This window comes from Opisthocomus hoazin, chromosome 1 (assembly GCF_030867145.1).
Source record: "Opisthocomus hoazin isolate bOpiHoa1 chromosome 1, bOpiHoa1.hap1, whole genome shotgun sequence".
Classification (NCBI taxonomy): Eukaryota; Metazoa; Chordata; class Aves; order Opisthocomiformes; family Opisthocomidae; genus Opisthocomus; species Opisthocomus hoazin.
Genome location: NC_134414.1, coordinates 150305337 through 150328955, shown reverse-complemented (window position 1 = coordinate 150328955; position 23619 = coordinate 150305337). Strand labels below are relative to the sequence as shown.

Genomic DNA, 23619 nt, shown 5'->3' with positions numbered 1-23619 from the left:
TACACCAGACAAATTTATTGAGTGGTAGAGTGGTGTAAAACAGCTCGAGCTGGGTGCCTCCAGAGAGGGACCCCGAACAAAGAAATCCCTGGGAAATTACACCCCTCCAATCTAAGTTCCCGCCCCGCAGGACAAGTTCTCCATGTGGTGTCCAAGCAGCAGCTGATCCAACGGTGTTCTTTGGGTCTGGGGTCTTTTGTCCCTCGTTGAGGTCCTTCACTGTCTCTGGGCAGGCAGAATATTTCTTCCTTATCTTCGAAGAGGCCCTGCTGGTGTCAGCTGATGACTTTTTAACTTCTTTATCTTCTAGCTGCAACTGGGTCCCTGGGGCCCTCCTTCACTGAGCTTGGCCAGGGTTCAACGAAACTTCACTGTGTCCAGGTGGCAAGTTCACAACGCGCGGCCTAAGGCTTCAGTGAAGTCAGCCATTAATGCTAAGCAAGTTAGTAATACAAACATACATATGAGTAGTATACCAGAAGACAAAACAGCGACTCTTCCTACATTTAACTGATTTTTTCTATAACAGCGAAAACTGGCATATTTGCAAGAAGGAAAGGATCTGTTTAAACCTATGAGAAAATGTCGACTCTGCTGAACTTCAAGTAATCATGCACGACTAGACATTTAGGCCTTCCCATCTCTGTTTAGAAACATTTGAATTAGTTATTGCAATGCTTGTTTATTTAGCACAGGCTTGCGTGAGCGTGTCACTGTTGCTACATCGGGCACTCTTGGTGACCTCCCTTTGCAGTACGCATATTGCATGTCCTCAGCACCTGATCCTGAACACCACTTTCAGAAGACCAAGCTGAAGGAGCGTGTCTCTGTGCAAGCACCACTGACTGGCATGCCAGCTGCTTGTGCTGCCTGAAAGCTGCTGATCGCAAGTCAAACCCTTCTTTCAACAATAAAAATGATCCCTGAAAACTGCCAACATGGGGAAGGCCCTTATAAAGAAAATAGCTTAGTTCAGCCTAGACAAACACAAAACAAAATCTGTATTTGTACTCAAGTGCAGTGTATTCATGACAGTTCCTGATTACCTTTTTGTCTCAGAATCCCAGAGGCAAAGTCCAAGTTATAGCGGGTAAGAGCCCCAAACTGTCTTAGACCTCCTCCTCCTACTCCTCTCTCAAACAGCCCCTTCCCAGGAGCTCAGTAACGGAGCTTTCCACATTGCAAGTCCTCGAGATTCATTACATTCCTCTTAGTATTCTGTTCGTATCAAAATAAATTATTTACATCATGACTTGCACAGCTTTTGAAATGCAGAGTGCAAGTTCTGACTTCATTTGCACCAGTGAAAAGCAAGGATAATCTCAGAGCAGTTGGCTGTGGAGGCACTTGGGTGTGAAGCTGGCATCCGTGGGACCCGATTCAAGAACTAGTGTTCCTACACACAGCATTTAATCATAGAATCATAGAATGGTTTGGGTTGGAAGGGACCTTAAAGATCATCTGGTTCCAACCCCCCTGCCATGCGCAGGGACATCTTCCAGTAAGACCAGGTTGCTCAGAGCTGTGTTCAGGGACACAGCCTGTCACCTGTAGCACCACGTATATATTGATCATTTTACAAGAATTTCTTAGCAGGCTGCTACATCGTTTATGGTAGGACTTGGTAGTCTTAAGGGTCTTTTCCAGCCTAAATGTTTCTCTGACTCTATCGTCACTAGCAGGCAAGATGCAAGTGGTAGCGAAATGCACAACCCCTTGCTGATGTCCTTTCGGTAACCAGCCAGCTGAAGGCTCCACCAGAAACCCCAACAGACCTCACCGAGGCAAGTTACTGCCCCCAGGTATCTGCTCTACCCGTCTGCTGGAGATTTCTGCAACACAGCCCAAATGTGAGCAGCTGCTGCAGACCCCTCACGCTCGTGCCAGGAATGGAGCAGCTGAGGGGCTGTGCTGATGGTGTACGAGATGCTTCAGCCGAGGGGCACCAGCAAACGGTCGCAGCTCTCATGTCCCAGTCTGCCACAGCTGTCTGCTCAGAACATTCTCTTCCTGCACTTTGTGTTCAGTAAACACCACACTCCCCTTCCACAGGCAGAAGATTTTTTGCACAGACAAAAAAATGCTTCCAGGGGGTGCAAAAAAAAACCCTGAGCATGCCCTTTTCCTCAGATCACTGTGCACTAGATGTGCAGATAATGCAACTGGCCACAAATCACCCTGCTGTGTTGTGGCGAGGGGTACATATTGCTTTTTTTGAACAAGCTCATCTCTTAGCACGAACAAACTTGGTAAACATTAACAGCAAAGCCCACGCAAAAACCAGACGGACTAGGAAAGACTTTGTGAGCCCCTTTTGTAACTACTGAACTTCCTGTCACTCCGGCCATGGGAGGAGTTGACAGTGGTGGCCACAGACTGAGTATATTGTTTGCTTAAAAGAACACAAGTTGAACGGAAAAACATAAGATTAGTAGGTCAGGGCAGAAATAAAAGGAGGTAAGAGGGACAAACAGGGGCTGAAGGAGAGGTCAGAAGACTGGCAGATAGGGAAATGTCCTGAAACACTCAGTCAGTACAAAGTTCAGCAAAGAGCACAAGGCATTTTCGGAGAAACCAAAGAGCCCTGATTTAGTTCTTTCTGTAGGTGTGCTGGCTGGCTGGTGTCTCTGGCTGCTGTGTATCACCAAGGCCACATGCTGAGAGGAAGATGATCACAAAAGAGATCCTTCTTTGTCAGAAGACTAGCAGGAACCCCACTGAACCTGAAGCTTCATTAGCTAGCACTCACAGACTCCATTGCAGGTGATCTGTAAACTGGACTGAACACATCTCTCTTCTGTCCTAGGACAGAAGACCTAGAAGGACATTTTGAAAGCTGAGACAAAACCTCTTCTCGCCTGATACAGGCCTCTAGATGGTCCGAGACAGTATGGCCACAGCAGGACTGCCATCTGTCCAAAGTGACTGTGCAATGGATATGTCTTAGTTATCTATCTCAGATGAAGATCGAAGTCCTTTAGGGAAAATGGATACAGATCCAGCGCCTGGGCAAAGAGCATGCTGATGTAGAAATAGTGAGGGTGTCCAGGTAGGCACACTCAGAGTGATTCCGTATCTGGAACCTGAAAAAATACAGGAAGAAAACAATGATCACTAAATAATTTCTACTACTGAGCCAAATATTTTAGCCTGCTGTAATACAAAACTTCGGCTGGAGCAGTTTCCAGTTGACTTTGGTCCTTTGTGATATGGTAGTTTCAGCTGCTAAAAGCCAGGTGAGTGATAAATCACATTAGCAAAGCCCGTTTAGCTCATGCAGCGTTGCGTGAGTCTCCATTTCTACCAACAGTCCTTACCAGGTATCATACAGTAACAGGAGGAAAGACAAAAGACAGCTTATGACATATCCTGCCTAGAATTACTGAGGTCGTAACTGCTTGGGAAAGCAAGACAAGGGCAACTGCTGTTGGATGGGCCTCACGCAGAGCTGTTTAAGCCCACTCACTTTCTAATATAAATAGGGGGAAAATCGGGGCTGTCTGCAGCTTGTGACAAACTCACTAAAGCAGATATGATTTTTCTTATGAAGCTGCTTAATCCATCCGAAGATTATTCCCTCATACCTGTCACTTGACTCTCTTTCATCCCTAAAAATTGTATGTGTATTTGCTAGATATTGGGTATTTCAGGAAGACAAGCACAAACGATCACATTGGAAAGCAAGAATTCTGAAGATCTGACAAGAGACTGAAATGTCTATGCTATGTACTGAAAAACATGTGTAAATTAAGGTAACTAGGGACGATCAGTAACATTACCTTGATGTGCTGAGCTACCAAAAAACCCTTCTTGAATCAGGGACTTCTCTACATTGATGCTACTGGAGTTAGATCAGTAAAAACTGCAAAGAGTTCACTGTCAAAGTCATAGTTACAAATCACAGGAAAAAAAGGAATCCTGGTAGAAATAACACTGTGCTGCAAACTCCAATTCTACATTTTCTTAAGTATGTGTTAGACAGTCACGAGGAACTTACAAGTCCATCTGCAAGGCAACACCGTTCTCCCAGTAGAAGCTTTCACCTTTCTTGCGCAATCCAATCCAGGAGTCATCTATTTTCAAACGCTTAGCTAAAGAATGCTATAAAAAAAAAAGAAGACATTTTTGATTTTTGTCAACAGGAGCTCTCACAATGAGAAGCAAATCTCTCCTGCGACTTTTGAGGAGAACTACTTCATCATTCTGTCATTTAAAACACTTCCATTAGCATTTCATTGAGAGTTAAGCGTCTACTTCTGCCTTTGAATTGACCCTTATGGTATCATAAACTTCAGTGAAGTTACTCAGTTCTATGCCCTTGAAAATTGTTACTGTTCACTACACACACAAATACGTAAACACCATGTATTGGTTATGTTTACATATGTTTATTGATCTCTGCGTATGCAGCTTGGTCGAAACGGGTGTTTCCTACATTTCAGATAGGCACATGGGAACTCCTCCCCTTCCCAATTATTATTTAAGTAATTTAAATTTAAAGGTTTTTATCTGCGTATGTACAATCAAAAAGAATAAAAGACAGTTCACTGCTCAATAAAAGACAGTTCACTGCTTCAGAAGTTTGCAACAACCTGTATCAAACACAGCACGGAATGATGGAAGGTAACAAAAACAGCACTTGCAACGGCTTATTATTACAGAACTCGCTGCAACAAGCTATCATTAGACTCAGCGAACTTAAAAATGATATAAATATCAGCTATCAGCATGGACTCTGAAGGACATGGAAAGAGTTAACCCTTCTACTCCTCCACTCTCCCCTAGCAACTTCAGTTCAGAAGAAACTGTCTCCGAATGGTCCCAACGCCATTTCTACAGTTTTTGGTGTAACTTCTTCTGGTGTGGCTCACGCTATCCAGTGCTGGAGACCAGAGAAGGCACACCACAGAGCACCCATCTGACCCAGCAGGCCAATGTCAGCACTACTGCGCTTTTCTTTCACAAGCTGTGCTCACAGTTTGTCGGTACGAAGGTTTTAAGCAGCAGTTTAAATAGCACCAATTTCTGCGTAGCCACTTATCAGCTGACTATCGCAGGCAGAGAATTAGAAGTGAAGCTTTTAGACAAGTAAGGAAGAGAGGCATCTACAAATCTGGCGAGAGGTGATCACTCACAGCACAGAAGGGGCTTGTGGCGAGGGGATAAGCTGGCAAATACGGTCAGAATTATTGTCAAAGAAAGGGGTCTGATGATGGGATAAAATGAGAGACCACATTTAGCAAGGGACTCATACATGAAGTAAGACCTAGGCCCCGCTTCTGTCTCACTGTTGAAATTCTTGTCGCTGTAAAAATACTGATTAGCTCAAGTCAAATTCAGATGTGACTTAATCTGTGTCATTTCACGGAGGTGTCCTCCACTTCAATATCTGCTACACCACTAATCTGTAACAGCCAACCGGAAAAGTAGCCTTTTGACCTCTATTCAACAATCACAGTAACAAGCAAGATCAAATGACCATCTATCTAAAAACTAACTCTTTGATGAAACTAGTTTCACAATAATACCCAAAAGACAGCAGATCTGTAAAAGCATATTCCAGTTTTAGTAGCATGCAGCAGTAAGATGTCACTAGCATTCACCAACTCAGTGCAACTGGACCATAATACAGGCAAATCAAAGTTTTTTAACAAACTTATTAGCATGAGAAAATGTCCAAACCAGCTTCAGTGAGGGTATATTCCCACCACCGGTACAAGCATGCAACAAGAGGCATTAAGGCATATCTAAAAACAGATGCAAGCAGATAAAGAAGGATAATTTCCACTACGCTGAGAAACGGTTTTAAGTGTTTGGTTTCTCATAGAAAAAGTATCCATTTATTGGTCTGTACTGGAAGCTGGACAGATTACACCCGCTTTGAAGACGAAGGTCCATAAGACAGAAAAGCAAAACTCGGCAAACTGGTAACAAAGAGCTTTTCACAGTCATGCAGGTCAAATCCAGGCACCAAAGCAGTGTGGGGCTGCTGGCACTGCTGGTACAGCCAGCTACTTACAAAGCAGGTACTTCCCACCGCCTGCATTCACACAAATTACTTATTTTACAAAGATTTAAAGGAAAAGTATTGCATGCAAAAACAAAAAAAAAAAAAGGAAAAGAAAAGAAAGTTTGTCAAGGAAAGAGAGAGATACAGAAGTTGTGTTCTGTTTTGCTGTTGGGTTTTTGTCCCATTACCATTTCTTCCTGGTTTTCGAAAATGGCTAGCAAGGATTCATTCCTAGCGCAGAAGGTCTGACTAGACGTCCAGTCTTTTTCCTCCTCTGAGACGAAATAACATTTCTTCTTGTAACCTATCCACTCGCTGGGGCACTGTTCAGGAAGAAACTTTCCGTCATGAGATGTCTCAGGCTTTACAGCTACAAAGCAAAAGAGAGGACAAAATTTCTACCTGGTAAAATCTTAGCATTCATTAGCATAAGTCAACCTAAAATGTAGATTTTTTTGTAAGCAAATGCCACACTAGATGCCAGAAGAGAAGCCAAAGGAAGGGTAGGGGTCCTGACCTTCCCTGCCTTTCAGGAACTGTCTTCGGATGAGCAATGTGAGAGTCGGGGGCTGCCTTCCAATTATCACAATCAGTAGAAAATAAGTAGGGTTTGGAAAACACTCCCGAATTTTAGGGAATTAGAGGCATTGACAATTGACAATTTATACTCTGCACATTTTAAATCCAGTAATAGGGTCACAAACCTCATTTGTTAATTTATTGACCAAATTAATTTTGAGTACTGAAGTTGATTGAGTATCTACAACTGGTGAGATATTTCATGAAGACAAGTTGCTTCGATTTTGTATCAGACCTTCAAGTGTTTGATAAATTTGTGTGAAGGTAAGTGAATTAGGTGTTGATATGATGCTGATGAAATTTGTCTGTCAATGAAAAGATAAAAATTATTATTATTTGGAGAAAATTGCTTAGAGAATGTGTCATTGGAGTCATTCCCCAGCGCGTTTTGATGCCCTCTCCTCATCTTCTTTCTGTTGTAGTAGCTCTGTGAGGATGACAGAACTCACTGGCACGTTTCGCTTCAGTGCTGAGTTTAATTTCTTGCAATGAAGAGAATTAATTTCCATTTACTTTGGTTTCTATTTTCCAAACAAGAATAATCTGCCCTGATTGTTACTGAATGGTTACAGTGACCCTTTCTGTGCAGCATGGTGTGTTCTGAAACACACCCAGGCTTACCCAGTGTATAAAGTGTATTTCCTGGGTCATCCTGCTGGGATCGAATCCAGACCTTCTGCACCCAAAGTGCATTTATCCACTGCTTAAGCTTGGAGATGGCTAATATTGGAATGACAGTAACTGGCCGTTATGCGAGCAGAGGGACTGGCAGAAATTGAGTTGATCTCCCAGAGTCTGCAGCCTGCTGTGTCCACGCTTGCTCTCTTTTCCTTTCTAATCAGCTACTCTCTTTGCTACATATAATTGGAGACCCATTAGCAAGTCACCTGTGAGCACCGCCCTCACCCCCTCCAAGAAAATGTGACAAAAGCCTAACAAAGCAAAGAAAAATCAACTGGGATAGACGTCACTGTCATCCTCCATGTCGCTTCCATGTGCGTGCAGAGGACCTCACTACTGCACCTCACGCTGTTGCAGGGGCAGACCGAAGACAGATTTAATGCCAAGACTCGAGAGTTCGCTATGCAGTCGGGGCCGTGGAGGCTCCATTAAGATACACATGCACCCAGCGACTGGCACACCTCAGGTCATACTGCAGGCAGCACAGCCTTCGCTCCCACAGAAGAGTTCTGCGTGGCACAGCAGGAGCACATCTGGCTTCTACCATACCAGTGACTTCTTCTTAAAAATACAGCATATAACACAAACAGATTTTTAAAAACAGAAAGGCAGAATGACCCCAAAAGACTATTTGTGAAAAGATAAGCTAGCTGTATTACGTAGCTGTCTTCCACATGTGACAATAAAGGAGCCCTGAAGACCAGATCTATGAGCAGCCCACACAAGAAGCCCGGAGTCTACCCCTGCAGATGCGATGCTGACAGTGCACTAGCTGGTGTAAACAGGTAGGTTACTGGTGATAAACACAGACAAGACATTCATACACCACATGCACAGCCAGGCAAGAAACTATACTCTTAAGAGCAATAAGGATGCAGCAAAAAGAAAAAAAGTCTACAGCTGAATCATCTGGATTTTATCTGTAGGGAGAATTCTCTCTCCTTTTAAATTCTGCCTGGAGGTTATTCAACTTTATACCGACATCAAAACAACTGAAATCATGATGGAAGTCCCAGGTTTTGTGACTCTGCAGGCAGTGCAGTACTAACGTTGGTGCGCTTGACTGCTGTGATTCTGGAGCCCCGTAGTCAGAGGAAACATATCTCAAATGGAAAATGTTCCAAAAGCTTACCAAGTAATACAATGATGATTGACACCAGAACTCCAAAGAGTAGGCATAGACAAAAACCTGTGAGAAAGAAGATCATTAATGGTTTGTATATGTAAGCACTTAGGCTCAGACTACATTTCAGTATTAAGTGAGACAGCGGCAGGACAGCCTTTCATTTAAACTCCAAGTATGTAAATACAAAGCACTGCTGAAGTCAGCCAAGGCACCCTGAATTGACATTTATGTGACTGGACAGTTCAATAAAATGGCCAGCTATCACTGAATTGGCTTTTTTTAAATCTGTGTACACCCTGAAGTTTTCCACTAATGCACAGACCCCTGCACAGCAAACTTTGGCCTTCCAGTCCCCAGTTTATCATCTCCTCTGTTTTGCAGACCACTTAGCAATCACCTCTGGAGGCCGAGAACTCATAGGTCATCACCGACACCGTTTAAGCTACATCCGTGTATGAAACAGGAGAATGTTCTCACGCAATTCAAACATTAAAAGTTGAGGTTCGGAGTATGGCTGCAGTCTTGAATCACGTGTATTTTCTCTTCGTCACAAGCTCTCCTTCACACATAAATTTCAACGCAGACCTGCAAGCTCATCTGCTGCAAAGGCACAAACTATTTTCTGTAATGAGGTCTGGCTTCACTTTCTGCATCTTATCTAAGCCTATCTCATACCGGTAAACTACCACATGGGAAAATGCCCATTTCCACACAAAAGAGAGCGCTTGGATCAAACACAAACAGCTGTCTTAATTTTTGTCTCTACAGCTTTGCCTAGGAGAAAACTCCCAGGTTCTGCCTTGTCCAAGCCAAGGGATCTGGAACTAGATTTAAAGCTGGACTTCAGATTTCCTGCAGGAAGTGTTACCTAACACCAAAGAAAAAAATCTTACATTTTGACTGAAAGAACCACTCTCTACAAAGCCTTCCTATCCTCCACAACCATGCTGCCTCTTCTTCTTCGGCATCTTGTTTGGCATTGCTGAAGCCTACGTTCCCAGCAGGTACTTGTGCCAGCTGGGCGGTCTCAGACTCCTGTGCATCTTCAGACTTCATCTACAGCTGGGAAAAGAAGAAAGAAGCAAGGATTAACCAGCGCTTCCCCTACTGCCTATAAACGAGCGGAAATAGTAGCAATCCCAAGGCTGCCTTAGTTATTGCCTGTAGCTGAGGGGATGAGGGCAGGGTGGACGGAGAAATGAGGAAATAAACAGAAAACAAGGAGCTTGTGCAACACATCTGATGCCCCCAAAAGGAGGAAGAGGTATGGGAGAAAACCTGCTGCCCAGGGTGATGGGGAACGAGGACCATAGTGGAGGGAGAGGGAAGGACAGAGCAGATGGGAACGGTGTGATAGGGAAGGGATGCGGCATATCAAGGCAGGAGAGAAAGACCATAAAAACCAGAGCTTTCCGCTTCACCACAATGTAGCTGAAAGTAGTTTTGGTTGCGCTTGAAAAGTTTGGGCAGTTCCCCAAGCCAGGCTGAACCTGGTCTGCCCGGGCAAGTTTCCCGTCCCCTTTCGCGCTCACTCCAATGAGTGATGCTCTCCTCACAGTTCTAGTTCAGTCCCGAGGTTTTCCTCGCGGTTTTTCTTCCACCAAACTTCTAATGACATAAACTTCAAAGTCACCCAGAGCAGAATAAGCAGCTGTAAACACTGTCATGTCCGTGCAGAAATGTCAATTCGTCTTTGTGAGGAATGGGGAAAATGGGGGAAAAAAAAACCCACTCGTTTTCGGAAAAGCCTCCAACACCTTTATGTTATTATATATTGTCTATATTGTCTATATATTACTGTTATTATTATTTATGTTAATTGGCACGTGCCTCATCAACTCCACAAATTGCTAACAGTAATCAGGCGCCTGGGTATTTCTCGGAATCAGACCCCACTGGCGCTTGGTCCATCCCGCGGCAGCAAACAGAAACTCGGGCTTTGCCGATCCGTTCTCCGGGAAGGAGGAAGCCGCTCATCCCTCGGAGACCCTTCCGAGCGCCCCGAACAGGTCCCCGAAACGCCGGGCCGCAGAACCGCCGGGTCGGGCCCAGCGGCGGAGGGGCTCCCCGCGAACCCCCGCAGCGCGGAGCAGGCCCTGCCCGCATGGCCGCCGCCGGGCCCAGCCCGGCCGCCCGCCGCCACACACGGGGGCCCCGCACCGGCCGCCCCCCGGGCACGAAGCCGGCTCCCGCGCCCGCCCGGCCCTTCCTTCCCCGCCCGGCTCCCCCCGGCCGCCCCTTACCGGCGCAGTCCCGGGGCCGCCGTCGAGGCCCGGTCCCTGCTCCGGCGGTGAAAGCGAAAGGGAGCGGGCGCGCTTCCGGCCGGCGGCGGCGATGGAGGAGGCGGGCGGCGGCGGCGGCTTCTCCCCGCTGTGGCGCCGGTACGAGCTGTGGCGGCTGCGGCGGCTCCGGCGGCGGCTCTCCTCCAGCCCGCTGCCGGCCCGGCGGCCGCCCGGCGACGGGACCCCCCCCGCGGCCCGCCGGTCGGCGGCGATCGAGCCGGTGGCGAAGGGCGAGCGGCTGCCCGGGGCGCCGGGTGAGACAGCCGGGACGGGGGCGGGGGGGGGCCGGGGGTCGGGCGAGTGTTTCTGCGGTTCTGGGCGAGCGTTTCTGCGGGGCTCGGCGATCGGACGCCCTCGGGAACGGGGTCGGAGCGCAGCTCGGCAGCAGCGGGGCGGGTGCGGGCGCTGGGAGGGTTTTGGGAAGTTCCCGTAGCTCTGCGCGCCGTTTCTTCGATCCCGGCGTGAGCCGCTCTGTCCCTCGGCTTGCGTTAACGTTGCTTTCTCTCCTCAGATACTTGCTCACACCTCTGCTTCTGGAGAAGAATCGCGGGAATCGCCGTCGCTGTCGCTGTGATTCTGCTCTTATGGTGGATTACGCTAAGTGAGTGCGTTTCTGGGAAAAACCCCAGCTCGGGAGAGAGGAGTTGGGTACCGGCCCCTCTCCTCGCTGCGGAGGCCGAGGAGGGGTCTCCGCGGGGTTCCCGCGCTCCCTCACACGCTGGCATGGCCGCTGGCACGGAGAGGTTCGGATCCACAAACGGAAAGTGAAACTAAACCGACCCTAGATACTTAAACTGACTTAATTTCACAGAATCACAGAATCACAGAATCACAGAATAGTAGGGGTTGGAAGGGACCTCTGTGGGTCATCTAGTCCAACCCCCCTGCCCAAGCAGGGTCACCTACAGCAGGCTGCACAGCACCTTGTCCAGGCGGGTCTTGAATATCTCCAACCTCCCTGGGCAGCCTGTTCCAGGGCTCCGTCACCCTCAGAGGGAAGAAGTTCTTCCTCATGTTCAGACGGAACTTCCTGTGCCCCAGTTTGTGCCCATTGCCCCTTGTCCTGTCACTGGGCACCCTGCGGGGTTTCATTGCGCTGCAGCATGGCAAAGTGCCGAGGTGTGGCAAAGGCATAAGCAGAGTCCGGGAGGCAATCCTGACCTGTTAACTCGGCTTGGCCCTGGCCTGTAGAGCTGCTTTTACAGCTGAGTACGTGGAACCGTGACCTGTTCAGGCTCAAATTTTAGCTGCTTCATGGTAGATAACTAGTGTCTGTGTCTGCACTCTTCGTCGAAGGCGGCCTTCTGCCCTGACCTTCTCCCCGTGGTGTCTGCGGCGTAGCTGGAGCTTTGCACTCGCACGTGGCAGAGTCTGTTTGCTGACACGTGCCCAGCGTGGGAGCAGGTCATTGGGGATTACTGGACACGCCGTAGCTGGTATAACCGGAAAAAGCTGCGGACGGTCCTACAGTTGTATTGTGTTCACCCGTCTCCTGCTTAATTCAGTGCCAGTCGCAGATATTTTTAAGCTAGAGGAAGCAGGTCCAGAATGTGTAAATGTCTGTACAATTGTATTTTAAATACGTCATGATGAGTAATAATGTCCTCTTCATTTCTTCGTTTGAACGAAAGATCCACCTAAATTACCGCAGCTGGAGCCGTGCCCTGATGACTGGTTGTACTACAAGAAGAAGTGTTACTACCATTCCGGAGCCACGGCAGACTGGAGTTCCAGCCAGGAGTTCTGCTCTGATTACGGAGCTTCCCTTGCAGTGATTGACAGCCGCCAAGAGCTGGTAAGGTGTCCAGCACCTTGGATTCAGTCTCATGTTTGCTGCCCTAACAGGTTCTGTAACTCCATCCCTTGTTCCCTCGTGTAGCTGGAAACCCAGCACAAGTGCGGCAGACTTGTTTGCTCTGAGTCAGTGCCACCTACAGAACTCTTCGGCGCGACCGTGGTCTGTTCACTAAAATCTGCTGTAGAAATTCTGTTATTGCGTTAGAGGGTATTGCATAAATTTAAAAGGCAAACTACGGATAAATTAAAAGTCTGAAAGAATATAAAAACGGAATTGTGACTCCTAATTAATAAAGAAGCTGTGGTTGGTTTTTTTGAACTGGCAATTTATGTGGGCATTAAAAGTTAGGCAATTTATCCTGTCCTCTCCCCTCACACCCTCTTGACATTCGTTCCCTCTCCAGGGTACCCAAAACACAGTCAACAACAATTTTCACACTAAATATGACCTCTAACGTTTACAGACCACTGGTGCACACCTATGTGTTTTATCTTCTTGATGCTCTTTAAGGACACGGTTCTTTTAAAGGGTGCATGACGGACGGTTTAGTGGCCAGCTGAGGAACAGAAATGTGTTGTTAGTTCTGTGTGAAATAGTCAATTTCTCGGTTTCCACAATAGTCAATTTCTCAGTTTCTTCTGCTGGGACCCATGGTATTGAAAATACCCGGATTGTGCAGTGGGTTCTACCTGCATTTTTTGTTGGTTTCAAACCATTTTTCTTTTTGCTGTGCTCTTTAAATCTCCTGCAGTGTCCCATCAGTTCAGAGTGTTCTCTATGGCTGAGAAAAACAAAAGAAAATAGCACTATAGCAAATGTGTTTTCAGAGATGATAATAGGATCAGAATGAAAGAACTGAGAAAGTCTTTACTTTATTCATTCTGCAGATGGCAAACTACAGGCATGCCCTCGAATGTCCTGGAGTTTGGGTTTAGGTAGTCCCAGCTGACTTCACGGTCAGGAATATGAGGAACAAGAAAACAGAATGAACTTACACACTTATGATACAATTAGCGTGAAGAGTAAAAGTGTGAAAATTGGGAAGCTGGGGGATTTTAAATGTGTGACTTGGATTTGATAGAGAGGCCATGTAACTCATGTCCAAGGAATTATGGTGACCTAACAGTCAAGGCAACCTGTGCAGTCAGGCACTGTCTCCCCGCTAAATAGACATCCTTGTACTGAAACTTCATTCTCCTGATGATACAGAGAAACCACTGTACTGGTTGACCATTGTGTGATGTGGTGTGGTACATCTAGTGACATACGTGGATGTTTTTAATGACGGTGTGAGGCAGGGTGTAGCTGGATGGTCAGTAACACTTTGTGTAACTAACAGCTAAATAGCTGGAACATCATTGACTGTTAGTAATGGATCTAGGGTTTCCTTTAGTATTTCATCTAATTAAATTTAGCACTAAAACATTAGTGGGAAAAAAAGTCCCCCATTGTATATATATTTATAGCTGCAGTTTTTATATAAAAAGATATACAATCATAATCATAAAAAAACTAATAGCCATATGTCATTTTATTCTGTGTTTTGTCTAGAACTTTATAATGTATTGACTACGCGTAACGGACTTCTGGATTGGGCTGCACAGGAAAGGAAACAAATTCTTCTGGGTGAATGGAGAGTCATTTGACACAAACTTGTGAGTTTTCTTTCAAATACACTATGCTGGAAGAGAGTCAGCAGGTGTTTGTCCAAGCAGAAAAGATATTCTATTCCACTGTAGATAAACTGGTGTATCTTACCAAATGAGGGCTGTCACATGACTGTAAAAATGCTAATAGCATGCCAGTAAAGCTAGTTATGTCCCCAGAGAAGGGAGGAAGGGGCGTCATTGCCTGCTTTTTCATCTGGTTGCATAGCGGCTGTTAGGTTTTGCCTAGAGTAACTTGTTTCTGTACAGTCCCACTACATGAGATGGATAACATTTGCTTTATTAAGAAGAATTACCAATGTCAGACATTATAAACTGTTTGAATTAGCTTGCCTGTTGGTCTTGCGGGGTTCGACACCCAGCCGGTATAGACAGGGCCTCCTAAGACCAACTGAGGTGCTCAGGACCACGCTGGAAGGTCACTGGTCTGGGGGGCTGTGTCTCAGAAGGCATCGCCTTTGCCCACTTTGTATCCCGGAGACTGGCTTTGTTCGCAGCCACATCCCGTGAATTCTGCAGAGGCTCCACAAAGTCCGCGGGAAAAGGTGGCAGGGCCCCACTCTGTGCCGGAGGAGTACTGCTGCCACAGGTCCCGCTGGGACCCTCTCTCTCCTGCTCTGGAGAATTGTGCCCTTTGTGCTCACAACACGTTGTAGACTGTGAAGTGCAAGTACAGGCGGTACATCTCTGGAGGGGTCAAAGCAGCTTGCTTTAGTAGAAGGTGCATCAGAGCATCACCATGCATTTCACGTGCACGTGAATTCTGATCCTCCCAACGAGAAACTAATTTTAAATCATTCTCTAGCTTGTTCTCTGCAGTCTTGAAAAACCAGTTCTACAAACAATAAGAAATAGGTCTTCTAATTTTTAGACGAAAGTTCTGCTCTAATTTTTATTTTTCTCTTGGCTTTTTAGATTTTATGTCAATGTAACAAATGATGGAGACTGTGTCCATATAGATTCATCCTTCATCTCTACGAGGAGGTGCTCCTCACTCAGGAACTGGCTTTGCACCATTGGTCAATTTAATCTCCAGACAAGTTCTTAATAGGGAACAACTGGCTGTGCAAATACAGAGACTTTCTCCACGAGAAGTTAGAATTCAGAATACTGAAAGTCCTTGCTGCAGGAGGTCCACAGGGGCAAGAGGTGCTGTGGTGAGGATCATATACAGACTTCTCCAGAAGCAATACAGGGTACTGGTGGATGAGAAGCTCAACATGAGCCAGCAATGTGCACTTGCAGCCCAGAAGGCCAGCCGTATCCTGGGCTGCGTGAAGAGCAGCGTGGCCAGCAGGGCAAGGGAGGGGATTCTGCACCTTTACTCCGCTCTCGTGAGACCCCACCTGGAGCCCTGCGTCCAGCTCTGGAGCCCCCAACATAAGAAGGACATGGATGTGCTGGAGCGGGTCCAGAGGAGAGCCATGAAGATGATCAGAGGGCTGGAGCACCTCTCCTACGAGGACAGGCTGAGAGGGTTGGGACTGTTCAGCCTGGAGAAGAGAAGGCTCCGGGGTGACCTTAGAGCAGCCTTCCAGTACCTGAAGGGGCCTACAGGAAGGATGGAGAGGGACTTTTCACAGGGTGTGTAGTGATAGGACAAGGGGGAATGGCTGTAAACTAAAAGAGGGCAGATTTAGATTAGATATTAGGAAGAAATTCTTCATCATGAGGGTGGTGAGGCCCTGGCACAGGTTGCCCAGAGAAGCTGTGGCTGCCCCCTCCCTGGCAGTGTTCAAGGCCAGGCTGGATGGAGCTCTGAGCAACCTGGTCTGGTGGAGATGTCCCTGCTCATGGCAGGGGGGTTGGAACTGGATGATCTTTAAAGTCCCTTCCAACCCTGACCATTCTATGATTCTATGAATAGTGACTCCATGTGAAAGAGGTATTTGGTTAAGAAGTGGCAGTACCAAGAGGAAACAATGCTACAACAGCCGTGGCAAATAACAAAAGTTGCTGCTTGGTAATACCGTTTCATTGTTGAAACTGCTGAAGGAGATGGCAGTGGATACTTTCCTTGAGAACTCTTCACAATTGCAAAATGTATGTTTTTAGGGCAGCTAAAAATGTTGCTAGATGGACATGAAGGTCTTCCTGAAAATTCAATTCATAGTGAACCCAATGAAGTGGGTTTTCCGGTTTTCTGTGGAGCTCAGTAATTCTTTGTCTGAGAACTTTCAGTTGGTCATTATAGTAAGTGGGTGAAGTTTTGTGAGGTGTTTTGACTTCCCTCCTGTCTTTTTCCATGGGGTTTTTGAATGTGATTGGTACATAATGCCCCAGGATAAAAATGGGAGCTTTGTAAACCAGGAAGGCAGATAATGACTAGGTCTTCTGGCGAATGGCACTGCTGTTACGGGGTGTGTAGAGTGGGACAGATTACAAATACTGTTCTCTGTCCCTCTGGACTGATCTGGAAACAGGACTTCTACTGCCCAAAACTTCCCTGAATATGTGGCTGCAACAGGTAAGCTCCCAGACTGAATCACACAGAACTGTTGTTTTGGGAGGGCTGAGGAAATCAACTGCATTTAGAAGGGGAGAGACGTGTATGTAGCATGGAAATGGTTCTAGGGCAGCTTAAAGTAAGGTGCTATGGTGTTCATCTTTTTGCCTATGGAGGGGAAAAAAATGCTTTCGTTGTCTCCAGCATGGCTGTTTTATGAAGTGACTTGTGTGGGCAAGGACAGAAGCACTAAATTGACATAGCATAGTGCCCTGGATTAATCTGTTTAAATTCTTCGTATGATGCCTGAAAGTGGGCAGTGGAGGCATGGGAGGCTCACCTGGAAGATCTGTCGGTTCCTGCCTGTTCACTCTCAGATTCAGCAGATACCTGTAGGCTGCTTCCCAAGACATATCATTTGCAGAGAGTGGTTACTGCCTTTAAAAATGTGAACCAGAAGAAAGGCCTTTTAAGCTAGGAAAATGTTCTAGTCTGGAAACAGAATACCAAGTTAAGCTCAGAGAAGCTCACAGGGAAGATGAAGAGTCTGACATATTGATCTTCAAAGAAATGGGAAAAAGAAATTGCAAATTGCTATAAATGCACTTGGTATTTATCCAGAAGATGTACTCCTTTGGAGGGAAAGAAATAGGTGAGAGGAGAAACTGCAACAGAATGTTCTGTATATCTTTGTTCCCCATGGTCATTCCCCAGGAAAGCACAAGAACAGAAGGGGCAGCACCTCATAAGGAACTGTTCCCTGGGTTCAGATTGCCAGGATAGGGACCTATTTCCCACCACATGACAAAAGTCCAGTTGAAAACGTCAGCATCAAGTGCCAGACAGTGTGAGAAGTCCATTTTGCTGTCTTTGTACGTTGTAAATACGCCAACAAATACTTCCAGTAGTTGCTCTGTGTGATGCTTTGGGTCTCTGGTCTTGGTTGAGCTCGCTGCTCTGCTTCAGGTTTGTGGTGGTCCAAGACTGCTTTGTTTGCCTTGTGATACCTGCTTCCCTACATGTGTTTAGTTACTGTCTGTAGGTGGGCACAGAACATTTTTTGACTGAAATTCCGCGCAGGACCATGACAGAGCCTGTGAATTCATGATGAGCCTGCCTCTGAAGGGTCGCCCCTCAAGCATCCAGAAACCAAGGCATCATCCTTGCTCCATCCTGCTATGGTTTTTTCTGTTGAAGCATCTTCCATAGAAGGCCAGAAGAGCATGGCTGCCAGGGCCCTGAGGGCATTAACTGGGCTTGATGGCCCTGACCAGCCTCTCCGGGGACCTCCCATGCCCCAGCCCATGCGCTCAGGACCCCATTTCGGCCGGGCCCTGGGCCGTCAGTCCCTGCCTGAGCTATGCTGTGGGTGCGCTTGTCTCCATCCACCCTGGTGCCCAACTGTGCCCGTGTTGTTCTGGATCTGTGGATTTCCCAGCTTGACCTGGGACCTGCCCTGATGATGTGGATGCTTGGCTGAGCCAGGCTACTGACTGCATCTTCCCTGCTCACATTAAAAGTCTCACATGGCAGCTAAATTACAGCTAGTTGCTAATAGCTAGTTGAAATAGCTTTAAGAAAACTGAAACTCATGTGAACTTCCCCTCATTTTAAGCTTTTTCTGTCACAGAAAATTTACACAATATTCACCAGTGTTGTGAGCTTCCCAAGCAAAGTTCAGCTAAGAACATAGCAACAGAGTATACATGCAGTGATTTTGTAATGCATTCTAACAGGCAAACTGCTGAAAGCAATTTCCTTGTAAGCTTTCAGAGTAGCAAGCCACAAAAACGGAAGCTGAAAATAATACTTGGATGAATATCATTGCTGTGTACATTTCCTGGATTATTTAACCACTGTGGTTAACACTGAAATGGGCTGGGTGGGTACTTTATATCTTGCTTGCTAGGTTGTAAAGTCCTTGTGCAGTGAGCTCTTTGGCAGGCAGATCACTTTTCACTGCATGATCTGCACAGAATCCAACATACTTGTCTGTGATCAATTAATACAGTAGTAAATGGATTTGTTCCAACAAATTACATGCATTTTCAAAAGTAGGTTCCTAGTTCACCAAATAACCTCCCAAAATGTGAAATTCCTCTGTGATTTCCCTGTGCTCCCCTACAACACTTGGACATGCTGTGAACATTGTCAATTCCCAATGGATTCATGTTGTCTCATTCTGTAACTGATGGAAATATTATTGTCATTCAAAAGAACGGACTGGTACAGGCAGATAAACCCAGCTGGTGAGAAATAATCAGTAGCTGGAAGTTTTACTCAGTGCTGAACTCCAGGAGAAGAGCAGAAGTTTGTGTGAGCTGAATTTCCTACCCTGCAAACCTGTGGCCTCTTCCAACAGCAAGTCTAAAATAAAGACAGTTCTCATTTCAGCAGGATTAGATTGCAAGTTTTGTAAGTGTCAAAGTCCGTTGTCCATCCATCACCCCCAAGATTTATCTTTTGCTCCTGCAAAAACCTTTATACCGTGTTTTCACGTCATGTTAAGGCCAGATCTGCGCTGGTATAGATGCTGTTGTATTTCCCCATGCCTGGGATAACTCTGTCTTGGGTGAGGCAGGAGCACCTGCTTTTACAGCTCTCAAAGCTGCAAACCACGCACACGAGTGTTTCCACTGGCTTTGTGCTTCCTGTAGGGAATCCAACCCAGCAGAGCGGTACCGCAGCGTGGACATGCACAATCTGACTGGGCGTGAAGTCTCCCAAAACATGACCCAGAAAAGAGCATATCTCTCTCTTGTTTCTGCTTCTGCTTAGCCCTTTTCTGGGGAGAAGGAGGCAGGGAGAGAGCAGGGTGCACAAGGCAGATGTGCACATGGAGCTTTACCCTGCGAAATCACTCCTGGCTTCAGCCATGGCTGTCCCACCTGCAGAGCTGCTGGGCTGGATGCCTGTTGGTCCAGGACAACTCTTGAACCCTTGGATGCTCTACAGTATCTCCACAAGGCAGGAGATACCAGTGATGCAGCTGCCTCTAGGTAAGGGGGATTCATACTCCGTTCCCTGAGTTGGGCTGCTTGGAGTCCACTTCTCTCCATCGTTGCCAGACAGGCTGGTCCCTGCTTCTACACAGCCATTTCCACACTGACCTCTTTAGAAACCGCTTCCAGTCACTTCTGCTTCTTTTTTAGACTGCCTCTGAGGGAAAAGAGGCTTAAGCACCAGTGATGAGGAGGAGGAGGAGGCCAGAGGAACTGAACAGGTCTTCACAGTCCATCCGGGAAGGGTTACAGGCAGGGTGCCGTGAAAGGCTCGATGAGGGACTTGCTGCTTCCAGTTGAGATGGAGAAAGGTTTGTACTTCAGGTACGGTGGATGTGCAAGGAGACCTTTAAGCAGTCTGGGCTGAACTTGCGACACAGCTGCCAAGGTAGCGTCCCACGTATGCTCACCATTCACTGTGGTGAAAAGAGAAGTAACCGTTACATTTGGAAACCAGTGACCCTTCGTGGCCCCCCCAGGTGCCTGTGGCCGCTCAGCCCAGTGTCCGGCAATTCACAGATAGAGATGCTGGGGTTTGGTGGGTATGCTGTCCACGGTGGACACCCTGGCTGAGTTGAAACCTCCTGAGTATGCAGAAATTAATCCATGGGGGTAAGCTTGGAGAGGAGCAGCTCTGCCCCTCCAGCTGGTCTGAGGCAGATCGGTACAGGGAGCGTATTCCCTCTCCTCTCTCCGTGCTGCACTGCCCTGGCCACAAAGCAATATATACGGATCCTGACAGTGCTTTCGTACGGTTCAGGTGCCCCTGCGTGGCTGAGCAAGGTTGCACAGTGTGCGTTTGCCTGGCTGAAACCTGGATCCTGATCACCAGCAATGGCTTGCACAGCAAGTGCTGCGTCCCTTGCCTCCCTCCTCAGGAGACGAGATGAGATGAGGTGAGGTACTGATGCAGCAAGGCAAAATTTCTGTGTCCATCTTGAACAACAGAAGCAGAATAAATGTGTAATTCAGTCAGGTAAGGTCTCCTCCCCCTCCATGGCTTGGGCTTCCCAGAGGACTTGGCCAGACCAGGAGTGTTACATCCAGGGCAGCCCTCAGAGCAGAGGACAGAGAGGGGAAAGCGCTGCTCAGTTGGTTCATTGTCTTTAACTCTCTTGTGCATGCTTTTCTGGACACCGCAGGAAATTAGCCAGCATTAGCAAAGGAAGGAAATCACAAGGAAAGGTAGGAGTAGCTGTCGTTCTCAGCAAATTCACTTCTGGTGTTTCCTAGCATTTATGGAATACCTGTATCTAAGTGCTTTCTTCTAAGCTGTTGGAGCCATTCACGTTTTATTTGATTGAAACAGAAGGACAGAAACCCCTGAAACAACAGGGGACTTTATTCATTTCAGAATTGCAGGGTTTATCTCTTTTAATGCCTTAACATCTACATAACACTTGTTCAAAATTATACAATCAAAAATAAGTTATCCAAGCTTGTATACGATAGCTTATGTGAGCTGAGCAAGGGATGGATCAGAATTCAATGGTTTGCCTTTTCAATCCCATATCCAAACTAAGAAAGCATGGAATAAGGAAAAGGAAAAGGATAAGGATAAGAATGAGGATAAGAATAGGAATAAGAATAAGAATAAGAACAAGAATAAACTTCTGTGATGTTTCCTGCAAGAATAAAACATCAGTATTAGAGCTTTCAGTTCTTCTATTCAAACTTTCATTAACATATTTTCCTAGGAATTTTGTCTGAAGTACCACTGCTTCTAGTGGTATTTCACAACACTTCTGAGTTTTTTTAATGCATCATAAAACCTTTAAAATCAAGGCTTTTTTAAATGTTGTGTATAAAATACTGTGTTACTTTTTGGCAGAAGGCAACTGATTATTCATTTCAACCAGCGTCATGTCCTTGACATTAGTGCCCTTTGTGATATACACTGTGCAATACATGCAGACTGCTCTACTCTCACTTAGGAAGATCCTAAAATGTTTGAAATCAGCTTGTCACAAGCTTTCTGCCGGTAACTACGAAAGGAAACAGTATTGTGTCTCTAGTCTCCGAAACAGACTGGGAACTGGCTCAGAACAGGCTCTCCACATCCGGGCTGTTCTTGCTCTTACAAAAAATCACAGGAGCTGGTAGAGCAGTAAGCAGAGAAAAGACCATGCATTAACACTTCCCTTGCCTTTGATTACTATGTAAAGAATGAATTTTACCTGAATGTGTTGCAGTACAGCATCGCACTTCATCTTAGTCTTTTCACTAAGTACGTGTGTGAGACAAAAGTCAAGTTGTGGACAGTCTAATAAATAACAGTAAAAAACTTTCCACTACTTTTGAATGCATTCTTAAGAGATATCTTGGTCAGAAGGAATAATAAAAGTATTTGCCTCTTCCCTTTCTAGGAAAACATATAATTCTCAAGGCAAATGGTGACTAATTATGAGATGGCATGGCCTCCACCCCCTTGAAAATAAAGGATTTATTTCCCCGGGCATACTAGGTTTGCATCTGCCTCCTCACACAGATTGCTTAAAAGAAAAAAGTGGGGGAAAAAAGACTATTTTAAATTATTCTCAGTCACTGTTATTTTGCTCGTTCAGCTCTAGCCCACCTTATGCTCAAAAGTTGAGACTGAGTGATACAGTGGCTTATATCCATGGACATTTATACACATAAGTTGTGTAGTTGTTTCGGATATAAATTATATCAATTTATTCTTCACAGTGAAGGGTTCAAAATCATGAAAAAAATCATTTTATAAATCATGAAAATAAAAGGTTGAGAAAAGATTTCCATAGGTTGTCCAGACCCAGTGCAGGAACAACAACCTGTGATTATCTATTTCAGGGGAAAAAAATCTGTTTCTTTTAACCTAAACCATGGGATTTCCTTTAACTAGGAGTTATAGTGGAGCTTCAGGCCCTGGGACAGAGCAGGCTTATATGCAGAAACTCAAGGAATCAAACAGGTCAGTCTTAGGTGGACGGGTAATCGCTGCCCTTGGGAGAGAGCTGCTTGGAGTGAGACGTCTCTGAGTCTCTTCCCTTCGAGCTTTGCCAGCACGCTGCTTGCTGTGCTCTGCTGAAGTCCCATCACCCAGCACCACCTTCATGATCTCTTTAGCCAAAGGCCTTGAGGTATGTACCATCGTCTTTGACACCCTCCTCATCTCTGCCACCATCAACACTAATCACAGGATATGGCTATCGCACGTCTGTCCACAACACTGGCTCCGCATTTCCCCCACGATCCTGTTCTCCCATCAGGATTGATTTAATCTGCTTAAGCTTGTACTCCAGCCACAGGGGTGCAGTTATAGCCCAGTATCTCTACGCTACTTTACTATGTTGGCATTGGTCAGGAAAAGCTTACTGCTAAGTCTTTCGTGCTTCGTGGATTTGTAGCCAATAGCCTTCTCATCCACTCTTTTTTTATCTTCCAGGCTTCCTTCTCCTTCACACTCTTGCTAAGTCAGACAAGTTATTTTATGCAACTCAGACTTTAAAAAAATAGGCTATACAAGCATATAAAATGGTCTTCCGTTTCGATGGGCGTTTTAATCTATTTTATGGTACAGTGGAGACATCTAGTGACTATTTTGTATTAGTAAAATGCAAAGGCTTGATGCAAGAGGGCAAAAGACCTCTTCCAAACCCTCGAAACACCCTTCTAGTGATAGGTACACCTTTGCATGCTTTCCTCACATCCACTGACAAAATAATTTTTTCAGTTCTGTGCAACTAGTAACGCACAGGATGGAATACAGTGATCAAACACCACTAGCTTCCGTGCCTCCAGAGCCTCTTTCCTCCTTTCCCCAGGTGTCTTCAAAAGCCTTGGATGCTACAAAAAATCAATTAAGTCTCACTTTGCATCGCTGGCACCAAGAGCACAGCTTAGTGCCTAAGTGCCAGTACAAATCCCTTCCTCGTGTTATTTTGCTGAAGTAAAAAATCTGCCTCAGGAGGTAAGTGTCTTTTTCAACTGAATTGTCACCTGCCTGCTAAAGGAAGGGGAGGATATTGGAGCTGGAAGGGGTTTGGAACTAGATGATCTTTAAGGTC

The 23619-nt window shown here is 46.1% G+C and overlaps 2 protein-coding genes across 2 annotated transcripts; one reads left to right on the top strand and one right to left on the bottom strand.

The window, feature by feature from the left end:
- LOC142363941 (C-type lectin domain family 2 member B-like) lies at positions 1-10728 on the bottom strand. The gene is made up of 6 exons (XM_075441599.1): positions 10640-10728; positions 9290-9458; positions 8403-8459; positions 6199-6380; positions 3998-4101; positions 1-3083 (listed from the first exon to the last, which is right to left on the bottom strand). The coding sequence occupies exons 2-6, from the start codon at positions 9450-9452 to the stop codon at positions 2978-2980; spliced, it is 612 nt and encodes a 203-aa protein (XP_075297714.1). The 5' UTR covers positions 9453-9458; positions 10640-10728; the 3' UTR covers positions 1-2977.
- On the top strand, positions 10646-19033 carry LOC104326409 (C-type lectin domain family 2 member L-like). The gene is made up of 5 exons (XM_075441614.1): positions 10646-10932; positions 11190-11279; positions 12310-12473; positions 14028-14131; positions 15059-19033. The coding sequence occupies exons 1-4, from the start codon at positions 10731-10733 to the stop codon at positions 14043-14045; spliced, it is 474 nt and encodes a 157-aa protein (XP_075297729.1). The 5' UTR covers positions 10646-10730; the 3' UTR covers positions 14046-14131; positions 15059-19033.
- Positions 19034-23619: the final 4586 nt, after the last annotated feature.

Bases quoted from the DNA above. Each gene is read 5' to 3' on its own strand.
- LOC142363941 (XM_075441599.1), bottom strand. From the start codon at position 9,452: ATGAAGTCTGAAGATGCACAGGAGTCTGAGACCGCCCAGCTGGCACAA. The intron at 4,102-6,198 runs GTAATGGGACAA...TTTTTTTTATAG, and splicing joins TCGAAAACCAGGAAGAAATG to CATTCTTTAGCTAAGCGTTT. The intron at 3,084-3,997 runs GTAAGTTCCTCG...GTATTTTTTCAG, and splicing joins GTTGCCTTGCAGATGGACTT to GTTCCAGATACGGAATCACT.
- LOC104326409 (XM_075441614.1), top strand. From the start codon at position 10,731: ATGGAGGAGGCGGGCGGCGGCGGCGGCTTCTCCCCGCTGTGGCGCCGG. The intron at 10,933-11,189 runs GTGAGACAGCCG...TTCTCTCCTCAG, and splicing joins GCGGCTGCCCGGGGCGCCGG to ATACTTGCTCACACCTCTGC. The intron at 11,280-12,309 runs GTGAGTGCGTTT...TTTGAACGAAAG, and splicing joins CTTATGGTGGATTACGCTAA to ATCCACCTAAATTACCGCAG.